The sequence below is a fragment of the Salvelinus alpinus genome, chromosome 8 (assembly GCF_045679555.1).
Source record: "Salvelinus alpinus chromosome 8, SLU_Salpinus.1, whole genome shotgun sequence".
Lineage (NCBI taxonomy): Eukaryota > Metazoa > Chordata > Actinopteri > Salmoniformes > Salmonidae > Salvelinus > Salvelinus alpinus.
In genome coordinates, this window is record NC_092093.1 from 46,511,407 (window position 1) to 46,523,662 (window position 12,256).

The following is a 12,256-nucleotide window of genomic DNA, read 5'->3' on the forward strand; positions in this document are numbered from 1 at the left end:
ATATATTAATTTAGCAGAAATCAGCAACTTGGTCACCTGCCTTTACTGAGATCTAGACTGCCTTCTGCTCTGTAACGTTATGCCTGTGATAATGAGGCGCTGACACACCTCTTTTCGTCTGCGTGGTTAGTTAGCCAATCAGCTATACTGTTTACAATCTATTGGTTGCGTTTGGGGACTGACTTCTGCAGTGACATTGCCATGTTATTAGCAGATAACGTTATGTTTGTGTTATATATGTATAAAGGACGTCACGCCGCTTGCTTAGTGAGTTCCTCCCGTTTCGGCCCATACCAGGCGCGAACTCGGGACCTCTGCCTTGTTAGCACACGTGACCGCCCTACTGAAGTGTTTTACCGCTCGCCGTCATGCGAAAAACTAGCTGGCGCAAGTGGGACGGAGTAAGTTTCACATGTCCTCCATGCGCTACACATGTCATTGGAAGCTGAAAAGCAGTGGTCACGTGTTATGTTTTAACCTGCGGGTGAGGGAGTGGCGGACGTGTAGATGACGTCATCACGTCCACAATCAGAGTTTGTACGGACAGATGTAGCAGCCTGTCGTTGTAGAACCGGGATCATGAACTAGCTGTTATAGAATATGCAGAACATGCAGCCTCCAATTGAAACGTATGTCTAATGCCCACACATATTGTCTCAAACATTTTCTATTTTTAATACCCTCAAAACACCAAGTTAGTCATACCTAATTTCACAATAGGTTATCATCAGTGATAATTCGTCACGTTTTACCTACCGTCGACACGTCCAAACGGCATCTCTATTCCAATCATTTGATTGGTCACAATCAGTTTCATGGGAATATGCATTTAAATCTTACTAAATTACTGTTTGGTGAGCGAATTAGAGCAGATGATGCCCGTGGTGGAGAAGGACCCAACTGTCATAGTTCTGTAAAGACACCTTCATAGAAAATGACTCAAGTAAAAGTCACCAAGTAAAATTCTACTTGAGTAAAAGTATTTGGTTTAAATATACTTAAGTATCAAAAGTAAAAGGTATAAATCGTTTCAAATTCTTCATTAAGCAAACCAGATGGCACCATTTTCTAGTTTTTATTTATTTACAGATAGCCAGGGGCACACTCCAACACTCAGACATCATTGGCAAGAAAAGCATGTCGGTTTAGTGAGTCCTCCAGTTCAGAGGTAGTAGGGATGACCAGGGATGTTCTCTGTTTAGTGAGTCCTCCAGTTCAGAGGCAGTAGGGACGACCAGGGATGTTCTCTGTTTAGTGAGTCCTCCAGTTCAGAGGCAGTAGGGACGACCAGGGATGTTCTCTGTTTAGTGAGTCCTCCAGTTCAGAGGCAGTAGGGACGACCAGGGATGTTCTCTGTTTAGTGAGTCCTCCAGTTCAGAGGCAGTAGGGATGACCAGGGATGGTCTGGGTAGCCATTTCATTAGATGTTCAGGAGTCTTATGGCATGGGGTGTGTGAATTGGAATATTTTCCTGTCCTGCTAAGCATTCAAAATGTAAAGACAATTTTTGGGTGTCAAGGAAAATGTATGGAGTAAAAAGTACATTATACAGTATTTTCTTAAGGAATGTAGTGAAGTAAAAAAGTAGTCAAAAATATAAATAGTAAAGTACAGATACCCCAGTGGAGTAATATCTAACAAGTAATGGCTAACAATTTCACAACAATACAATGGAATTAAGAATATATCAGTACAGTGGGAAGAATATGTTTGTGAACCCTTTGGAATTACCTGGATTTCTGCATAAATTGGTCATAAAATTTGACCTGATCTTCATCTAAGTCACAACAATAGACATACACAGTCTGCGTAAACTAATAACACACAAATTATTATACATGTTCATGTCTTTATTGAACACACCGTGTAAACATTCAGTGTAAGGTGGAAAAAGTATGTAAACCCTTGGATTTAATAACAACAGCCAGGAGGAAGTTTGGACCCCGTTCATCTTTACAAAACGGTTTCAGTTCAGCAATATTCTTAGGATGTCTGGTGTGAACCGCTCACAGTGTCATGCCATAGCATTTTTAAATTAGGTTGAAGTCAGGACTCTGACTGGGCCACTCCAGAAGGTGTATTTTCTTCTTTTGAAGCCATTCTGTTGTTGATTTACATCTGTGTTTTGGGTCGTTGTCCTGTTGCATTACCCAACTTCTGTTGAGCTTCAAATGGTGGACAGATAGCCTTACATTCTCCTGCGAAATGTCTTGATAAAACGAGGGAATACATTTTTCCGTTGACAAGCTGTCCAGGCCCTGAGGCAGCATAGCAGCCCCAAACCATGATGCTCCCTCCACCATACTTTACAGTTGAGATGAGGTTTTGATGTTGGTGTGCTGTGCCTTTTTTCCTCCACACATAGTGTTGTGTTCCTTCCAAACAACTCAACTGTAGTTTCATCTGTCCACAGAATATTTTGCCAGTAGCACTGTGGAACATCCAGGTGCTCTTTTGCGAACTTCAGACGTGCAGCAATGTTTTATTTGGACAGCAGTGGCTTCTTCCGTGGTGTCCTCCCATGAACACCCTTCTTGTTTAGTGTTTTACGTATCGTAGACTCGTCAACAGAGATGTTAGCATCTTCCAGAGATTTCTGTAAGTCTTCAGCTGACACTCTAGGCTTCTTCTTAACCTCATTGAGCATTCTGCACTGTGCTCTTGCAGTAATCTTTGCAGGACGGCCACTCCTAGGGAGAGTAGCAACAGGGCTGAACTTAATCCATTTATAGACTATTAGTCTGACCGTGGACTGATGAACATCAAGGCTTTTAGAGATACTTTTGTAACCCTTTCCAGCTTTATGCAAGTCAACAATTCTTAATCTTAGGTCTTCTGAGATCTCTCTTGTTCGAGGCATGGTCTACATCAGGCAATGCTTCTTGTGAATAGCAAACTCAGATTTTGTGAGTTTTTTTTATAGGGAAATGCAGCTCTAACCAACATCTCCAATCTCGTCTCATTGATTGGACTCCAGGTTAGCTGACTCCAATTAGCTTTTGGAGAAGTCATTAGCCTAGGCGTTCGTGACTCTATAAGCCTACTATTATATTCGGTTCTGTTCATGTAAAATGCAAATAAATGATGTGATCTTCCAAGACATTGATTCAGCTTGGATCTAACTTTACTAAACGAGCACCATCATGTTCTGTTTAAACATTAAGGCCCGGGGAGGTATTATAAACTGGTTCGGGTTAGCCCTGCATGCTGATATCACAAACCCCCAAGGTGCCTTATTGCTGTTATAAACTGGCTGGTTCGGGTTAGCCCTGCATGCTGATATCACAAACGCCCAAGGTGCCTTATTGCTATTATAAACTGGCTGGTTCGGGTTAGCCCTGCATGCTGATATCACAAACCCCCGAGGTGCCTTATTGCTATTTTAAACTGGCTGGTTCGGGTTAGCCCTGCATGCTGATATCACAAACCCCCGAGGTGCCTTATTGCTATTATAAACTGGCTGGCTCGGGTTAGCCCTGCATGCTGATATCACAAACCCCCAAGGTGCCTTATTGCTGTTATAAACTGGTTACCAATTGTAATTAGAGCAGTAAAAATAAATGTTTTGTCATACACATGATATACGGTCTGATATACCATGGCTGTCAGCCAATCAGCATTCAGGGCGGGAACCACCCAGTTAATCATTGTGACTATAATCCGTGATGAGCAGGACTATTAGACGTAGGCAACAGGTCCTGATCAGATGTCATTTTAAGTGATTGGAGTGGCCTTCATGGTACTGTCAGGACAGCGGCAGGATGGGAATGTTGAAGAGGTTTTAAACCAACCTGTGGTGCTGAAGGATAGCTCTGCCGTCCGGCCAGTTCAGGAACAAGCAACAGTAGTTTGCAGTATAATATAAAGCTATTTATAGCCTAATATAAAGCTATTTGTAGCCTATAGCCTAATGTAAAGCTATTTATAGCCTAATATAAAGCTATGTATAGCCTAATATAAAGCTATTTGTAGCCTATAGCCTAATATAAAGCTATTTGTAGCCTATAGCCTAATATAAAGCTATTTGTAGGCTATAGCCTAATACAAAGCTATTTGTAGCCTATAGCCTAATATAAAGCTATTTGTAGCCTATAGCCTAATATAAAGCTATTTGTAGCCTATAGCCTAATATAAAGCTATTTGTAGCCTATAGCCTAATATAAAGCTATTTGTAGCCTATAGCCTAATATAAAGCTATTTGTAGCCTATAGCCTAATATAAAGCTATTTGTAGGCTATAGCCTAATATAAAGCTATTTGTAGCCTATAGCCTAATATAAAGCTATTTGTAGCCTATAGCCTAATATAAAGCTATGTGTAGCCTATAGCCTAATATAAAGCTATTTGTAGCCTATAGCCTAATATAAAGCTATTTGTAGCCTATAGCCTAATATAAAGCTATTTGTAGGCTATAGCCTAATATAAAGCTATTTGTAGCCTATAGCCTAATATAAAGCTATGTGTAGCCTATAGCCTAATATAAAGCTATTTGTAGCCTATAGCCTAATATAAAGCTATTTGTAGCCTATAGCCTAATATAAAGCTATTTGTAGGCTATAGCCTAATATAAAGCTATTTATAGCCTAATATAAAGCTATTTGTAGGCTATAGCCTAATATAAAGCTATTTGTAGCCTATAGCCTAATATAAAGCTATTTGTAGGCTATAGCCTAATATAAAGCTATTTGTAGCCTATAGCCTAATATAAAGCTATTTGTAGCCTATAGCCTAATATAAAGCTATTTGTAGCCTATAGCCTAATATAAAGCTATTTATAGCCTAATATAAAGCTATTTGTAGCCTATAGCCTAATATAAAGCTATTTGTAGCCTATAGCCTAATATAAAGCTATTTGTAGCCTATAGCCTAATATAAAGCTATTTGTAGGCTATAGCCTAATATAAAGCTATTTGTAGCCTATAGCCTAATATAAAGCTATTTGTAGCCTATAGCCTAATATAAAGCTATTTGTAGGCTATAGCCTAATATAAAGCTATTTGTAGCCTATAGCCTAATATAAAGCTATTTGTAGCCTATAGCCTAATATAAAGCTATTTGTAGGCTATAGCCTAATATAAAGCTATTTGTAGGCTATAGCCTAATATAAAGCTATTTGTAGGCTATAGCCATCTGACTACGTGGTAAAGCTATTTGTAGCCTACAGCCTAATAGGCATCTGACTACGTGGTAAAGCTATTTGTAGCCTATAGCCTAATATAAAGCTATTTGTAGCCTATAGCCTAATAGGCATCTGACTACGTGGTAAAGCTATTTGTAGCCTATAGCCTAATATAAAGCTATTTGTAGCCTATAGCCTAATATAAAGCTATTTGTAGCCTAATATAGAGCTATTTGTAGGCTATAGCCTAATATAAAGCTATTTGTAGCCTATAGCCTAATATAAAGCTATTTGTAGCCTATAGCCTAATATAAAGCTATTTGTAGGCTATAGCCTAATATAAAGCTATTTGTAGGCTATAGCCTAATATAAAGCTATTTGTAGGCTATAGCCTAATATAAAGCTATTTGTAGCCTATAGCCTAATATAAAGCTATTTGTAGCCTATAGCCTAATATAAAGCTATTTGTAGCCTATAGCCTAATATAAAGCTATTTGTAGCCTATAGCCTAATATAAAGCTATTTGTAGCCTATAGCCTAATATAAAGCTATTGTAGCCTATAGCCTAATATAAAGCTATTTGTAGCCTATAGCCTAATATAAAGCTATTTGTAGCCTATAGCCTAATATAAAGCTATTTGTAGCCTATAGCCTAATATAACGCTATTTGTAGCCTATAGTCTAATATAAAGCTATTTGTAGCCTATAGTCTAATATAAAGCTATTTGTAGCCTATAGCCTAATATAAAGCTATTTTTAGCCTATAGCCTAATGTAAAGCTATTTGTAGGCTATAGCCTAATATAAAGCTATGTATAGCCTAATATAAAGCTATTTGTAGCCTATAGCCTAATATAAAGCTATTTGTAGCCTATAGCCTAATATAAAGCTATTTGTAGGCTATAGCCTAATATAAAGCTATTTGTAGCCTATAGCCTAATATAAAGCTATTTGTAGCCTATAGCCTAATATAAAGCTATTTGTAGCCTATAGCCTAATATAAAGCTATTTGTAGGCTATAGCCTAATATAAAGCTATTTGTAGCCTATAGCCTAATATAAAGCTATTTGTAGCCTATAGCCTAATATAAAGCTATTTGTAGGCTATAGCCTAATATAAAGCTATTTGTAGGCTATAGCCTAATATAAAGCTATTTGTAGGCTATAGCCATCTGACTACGTGGTAAAGCTATTTGTAGCCTACAGCCTAATAGGCATCTGACTACGTGGTAAAGCTATTTGTAGCCTATAGCCTAATATAAAGCTATTTGTAGCCTATAGCCTAATAGGCATCTGACTACGTGGTAAAGCTATTTGTAGCCTATAGCCTAATATAAAGCTATTTGTAGCCTATAGCCTAATATAAAGCTATTTGTAGCCTAATATAGAGCTATTTGTAGGCTATAGCCTAATATAAAGCTATTTGTAGCCTATAGCCTAATATAAAGCTATTTGTAGCCTATAGCCTAATATAAAGCTATTTGTAGGCTATAGCCTAATATAAAGCTATTTGTAGGCTATAGCCTAATATAAAGCTATTTGTAGCCTATAGCCTAATATAAAGCTATTTGTAGCCTATAGCCTAATATAAAGCTATTTGTAGCCTATAGTCTAATATAAAGCTATTTGTAGCCTATAGTCTAATATAAAGCTATTTGTAGCCTATAGCCTAATATAAAGCTATTTTTAGCCTATAGCCTAATATAAAGCTATTTGTAGGCTATAGCCTAATATAAAGCTATTTGTAGCCTATAGCCTAATATAAAGCTATTTGTAGCCTATAGCCTAATATAAAGCTATTTGTAGGCTATAGCCTAATATAAAGCTATTTGTAGGCTATAGCCTAATATAAAGCTATTTGTAGCCTATAGCCTAATATAAAGCTATTTGTAGGCTATAGCCTAATATAAAGCTATTTGTAGCCTATAGCCTAATATAAAGCTATTTTTAGCCTATAGCCTAATATAAAGCTATTTGTAGGCTATAGCCTAATATAAAGCTATTTGTAGGCTATAGCCTAATATAAAGCTATTTGTAGGCTATAGCCTAATATAAAGCTATTTGTAGCCTATAGCCTAATATAAAGCTATTTGTAGCCTATAGCCTAATATAAAGCTATTTGTAGCCTATAGTCTAATATAAAGCTATTTGTAGCCTATAGTCTAATATAAAGCTATTTGTAGCCTATAGCCTAATATAAAGCTATGTATAGCCTATAGCCTAATATAAAGCTATTTGTAGCCTATAGCCTAATATAAAGCTATTTTTAGCCTATAGTCTAATATAAAGCTATTTGTAGGCTACAGCCTAATAGGCATCTGACTACGTGGTAAAGCTATTTGTAAGCTATAGCCTAATATAAAGCTATTTGTAGCCTATAGCCTAGTAGGCATCTGACTACGTGGTAAAGCTATTTGTAGCCTACAGCCTAATAGGCATCTGACTACGTGGTAAAGCTATTTGTAGCCTACAGCCTAATAGGCATCTGACTACGTGGTAAAGCTATTTGTAAGCTATAGCCTCATGTAAATACATATAGCTTACTATCATGGCTCTGTTTACGAGGAGAGCTTTACTGTGACTAGGTCATTCATTGTATTGTGTAGATTTCACTGTATCATAAATAAACTTTGATTTGATTAACTTGAACACATGATTACAATATAGGCTACCTGTTAGAGTAAAATAAAAACGGACGGGGACGATCCAGTCATAGAGTTTTTTTTTGCAGAGATTAAACATGTTGTGAAATCAATCAATTGACCAAGTAGTGGACATTGATCATTACTACGTAGAATTGCAGGAAATTTGCTTTAAAACATCCATCTAATCAAGCTTTTGGTGTGGTGTATTCATGCATCTCAATAAACTAGAACCTAAATGCATTTTACCTCCAACTTGGCCCGTTTCCATTTTCCCACCTTGACCAACAGCCAATATGGGCTAAATATCCCAAGCAGGGCTGCAGCAACTTCCAGGTGGGGTCAGAGTCCTTGGGCTTTGCAGTGGCCACTCTGGTTTGGGTCTCCTCTGCAGAACACTGTAACCAAGTGGTCACATATCATTCCAGGTTCCACTGTGCGAGAGGGATCCATGGAGTTTCATCAACATCAATGCAGACACACAGGGAATTTAGAGGTTCTTTTCAACGTTCTGATTGGTCAAAGTGCACTCCTCCGCAGTGCAGACACATATCCTACAGTTCTTCATCATTCTGTCCCACCAGAGAGACGAAACCACCATTTACCTCATATCCTACAGTTCTTCATCATTCTGTCCCACCAGAGACGAAACCACCATTTACCTCATATCCTACAGTTCTTCATCATTCTGTCCCACCAGAGAAGAAACCACCATTTACCTCATATCCTACAGTTCTTCATCATTCTGTCCCACCAGAGAAGAAACCACCATTTACCTCATATCCTACAGTTCTTCATCATTCTGTCCCACCAGAGAAGAAACCACCATTTACCTCATATCCTACAGTTCTTCATCATTCTGTCCCACCAGAGAAGAAACCACCATTTACCTCATATCCTACAGTTCTTCATCATTCTGTCTCACCAGAGAGACGAAACCACCATTTACCTCATATCCTACAGTTCTTCATCATTCTGTCCCACCAGAGAAGAAACCACCATTTACCTCATATCCTACAGTTCTTCATCATTCTGTCCCACCAGAGACGAAACCACCATTTACCTCATATCCTACAGTTCTTCATCATTCTGTCCCACCAGAGACGAAACCACCATTTACCTCATATCCTACAGTTCTTCATCATTCTGTCTCACCAGAGAGACGAAACCACCATTTACCTCATATCCTACAGTTCTTCATCATTCTGTCCCACCAGAGAGAAGAAACCACCATTTACCTCATATCCTACAGTTCTTCATCATTCTGTCCCACCAGAGAGAAGAAACCACCATTTACCTCATATCCTACAGTTCTTCATCATTCTGTCCCACCAGAGAGAAGAAACCACCACTTATCTCATATTGTATTTACAGTTCTTCAGGCTGCGAAACATTTTTGTTTGGTTTGTCATTCTGTAATTTTTCATGGAATGTTTGTGCTAATTAAATATTTATTTAGAAGTTATCAGAATGAAAGTTTTACCAGCTCTGTGTATTCTCAAGGGGAATACTGCTCCTCCACACTGCACTACACCCCTGCTAATAGGGTGCACTTCTGTCATGTGTAAACTGCAATTCCTCTATTCAACACAGGGTGGCGATAGAGTACCTTAACCAGAGAGGATGAAACCAATGACTGTATATATGAATGGACAAAACCATCGATCACATGACACCATTCACTCCTATGTGAAGATTCAATAGTGTATTGAAGCCAGATGAAGCTGGCGTCTCATGGAGACGTAACATGCGTAGTTTGAGCTACTCCTGGAAGTGACGTTGCAGGCTAGCTCAGTGCTGCCCCCTCTCAATGATTAACTCCAGTTGAAGGTCAACCGGGGTACTGCAGGCTGCCATTAACAACTAAATTATCCTTATAACTTCTTTGTGTGATTTTGTTGTAAATAATCGGTTCAAGGACATAACGCTGGTGTGTTAGAAGCTAATGTTTTTGTACCATGATTGTCTTCAAATGTTGTATTTATTTACACCAAGATTGACCATGGATATTGTCATTTTCCCGTTCACTATCCAAATCTGTGCTAACAATACCTGCAGTACCACGGGCGGCCTCGAACGTCAGTGGTTTCAATGAGAAGGGGCAGTCTCCCCTGGATGAACCCTACTGTAAACATATGGTATCTAACTTATTAGGCTACTCTATTTCCAGATCCAAGAGAACTCCCCTGCACACCATGCTGGTTTGGAGCCATTCTTTGACTTCATCCTATCAATAGGAAACACCAGACTGGTGAGTTATGGGGACAGAGGGATTCTTTAATATCAGACTGGTGAGTTATGGGGACAGAGGGATTCTTTAATATCAGACTGGTGAGTTATGGGGACAGAGGGATTTTTTAATATCAGACTGGTGAGTTATGGGGACAGAGGGATTCTTTAACATCAGACTGGTGAGTTATGGGGACAGAGGGGTTCTTTAATATCAGACTGGTGAGTTATGGGGACAGAGGGATTCTTTAATATCAGACTGGTGAGTTATGGGGACAGAGGGATTCTTTAATATCAGACTGGTGAGTTATGGGGACAGAGGGATTCTTTAATATCAGACTGGTGAGTTATGGGGACAGAGGGATTCTTTAATATCAGACTGGTGAGTTATGGGGACAGAGGGATTCTTTAATATCAGACTGGTGAGTTATGGGAACAGAGGGATTCTTTAACATCAGACTGGTGAGTTATGGGGACAGAGGGATTTTTTAATATCAGACTGGTGAGTTATGGGGACAGAGGGGTTATGGGGACAGAGGGATTCTTTAACATCAGACTGGTGAGTTATGGGGACAGAGGGATTCTTTAACATCAGACTGGTGAGTTATGGGGACAGAGGGATTCTTTAACATCAGACTGGTGAGTTGAGGGGTTCTTCAACATCTATAATATACATTGTTCATCCCTTAGTTGTGTGTTTTGTATAATATACATTAATAAAAAAAAACGAGTTGGATGTTATGGAATAAACCAAGCATTGTAATATGATAGCTCTTCTCCTTCACAGCCTGTCAACAGGAAGAGTGGTAGCCACCCTGTAGGAACAGGAAGAGGTGTAGCCAGCCTGTGTCAACAGGAAGAGGTGTAGCCAGCCTGTGTCAACAGGAAGAGGTGTAGCCAGCCTGTGTCAACAGGAAGAGGTGTAGCCAGCCTGTGTCAACAGGAAGAGGTGTAGCCAGCCTGTGTCAACAGGAAGAGGTGTAGCCAGCCTGTGTCAACAGGAAGAGGTGTAGCCAGCCTGTGTCAACAGGAAGAGGTGTAGCCAGCCTGTATCAACAGGAAGAGGTGTAGCCAGCCTGTGTCAACAGGAAGAGGTGTAGCCAGCCTGTATCAACAGGAAGAGGTGTAGCCAGCCCGTATCAACAGGAAGAGGTGTAGCCAGCCTGTGTCAACAGGAAGAGGTGTAGCCAGCCTGTGTCAACAGGAAGAGGTGTAGCCAGCCTGTGTCAACAGGAAGAGGTGTAGCTAGCCTGTGTCAACAGGAAGAGGTGTAGCCAGCCCGTGTCAACAGGAAGAGGTGTAGCCAGCCCGTATCAACAGGAAGAGGTGTAGCCAGCCCGTATCAACAGGAAGAGGTGTAGCCAGCCCGTATCAACAGGAAGAGGTGTAGCCAGCCTGTGTCAACAGGAAGAGGTGTAGCCAGCCTGTGTCAACAGGAAGAGGTGTAGCCAGCCTGTAGGAACAGGTGTAGCCAGCCTGTATCAACAGGAAGAGATGTAGCCAGCCTGTAGGAACAGGTGTAGCCAGCCTGTAGGAACAGGAAGAGGTGTAGCCAGCCTGTAGGAACAGGTGTAGTCAGCCTGTAGGAACAGGAAAAGGTGTAGCCAGCCTGTAGGAACAGGAAGAGGTGTAGCCAGCCTGTAGGAACAGGTGTAGCCAGCCTGTAGGAACAGGAACAGGTGTAGCCAGCCTTTAGGAACAGGAAAAGGTGTAGCCAGCCTGTAGGAACAGGAAGAGGTGTAGCCAGCTTGTAGGAACAGGAAGAGGTGTAGCCAGCCTGTAGGAACAGGTGTAGCCAGCCTGTAGGAACAGGAAGAGGTGTAGCCAGCCTGTAGGAACAGGTGTAGCCAGCCTGTAGGAACAGGTGTCACTGTTTCTTTATGAACAGGTGTGTGGTTACCTGTCACTGTTTCTTTCTGAACAGGTGTGTGGTTACCTGTCACTGTTTCTTTCTGAACAGGTGTGTGGGTTCCTGTCACTGTTTCTTTCTGAACAGGTGTGTGGTTACCTGTCACTGTTTCTTTATGAACAGGTGTGTGGTTACCTGTCACTGTTTCTTTCTGAACAGGTGTGTGGTTACCTGTCACTGTTTCTTTCTGAACAGGTGTGTGGTTACCTGTCACTGTTTCTTTATGAACAGGTGTGTGGTTACCTGTCACTGTTTCTTTATGAACAGGTGTGTGGTTACCTGTCACTGTTTCTTTATGAACAGGTGTGTAGTTACCTGTCACTGTTTCTTTATGAACAGGTGTGTGGGTACCTGTCACTG

General features: G+C 40.1%; 1 protein-coding gene across 6 annotated transcripts in view; it reads left to right on the top strand.

Moving 5' to 3' along the window:
• The window catches only part of gorasp1b (golgi reassembly stacking protein 1b), a 41,248-nt gene that overhangs the window by 251 nt on the left and 28,741 nt on the right, over positions 1 to 12,256 (top strand). For all 6 annotated transcript variants that reach the window (XR_011676512.1, XR_011676513.1, XR_011676511.1 and 3 more), the window contains exon 2: positions 9,929 to 10,009. Coding sequence is in view for 3 of the 6 variants with exons in the window: in XM_071414070.1 (XP_071270171.1) it covers positions 9,929 to 10,009 (81 nt within the window). In the remaining 3 variants the exon portion in view is untranslated. The remainder of the gene's footprint in view (positions 1 to 9,928; positions 10,010 to 12,256) is intronic.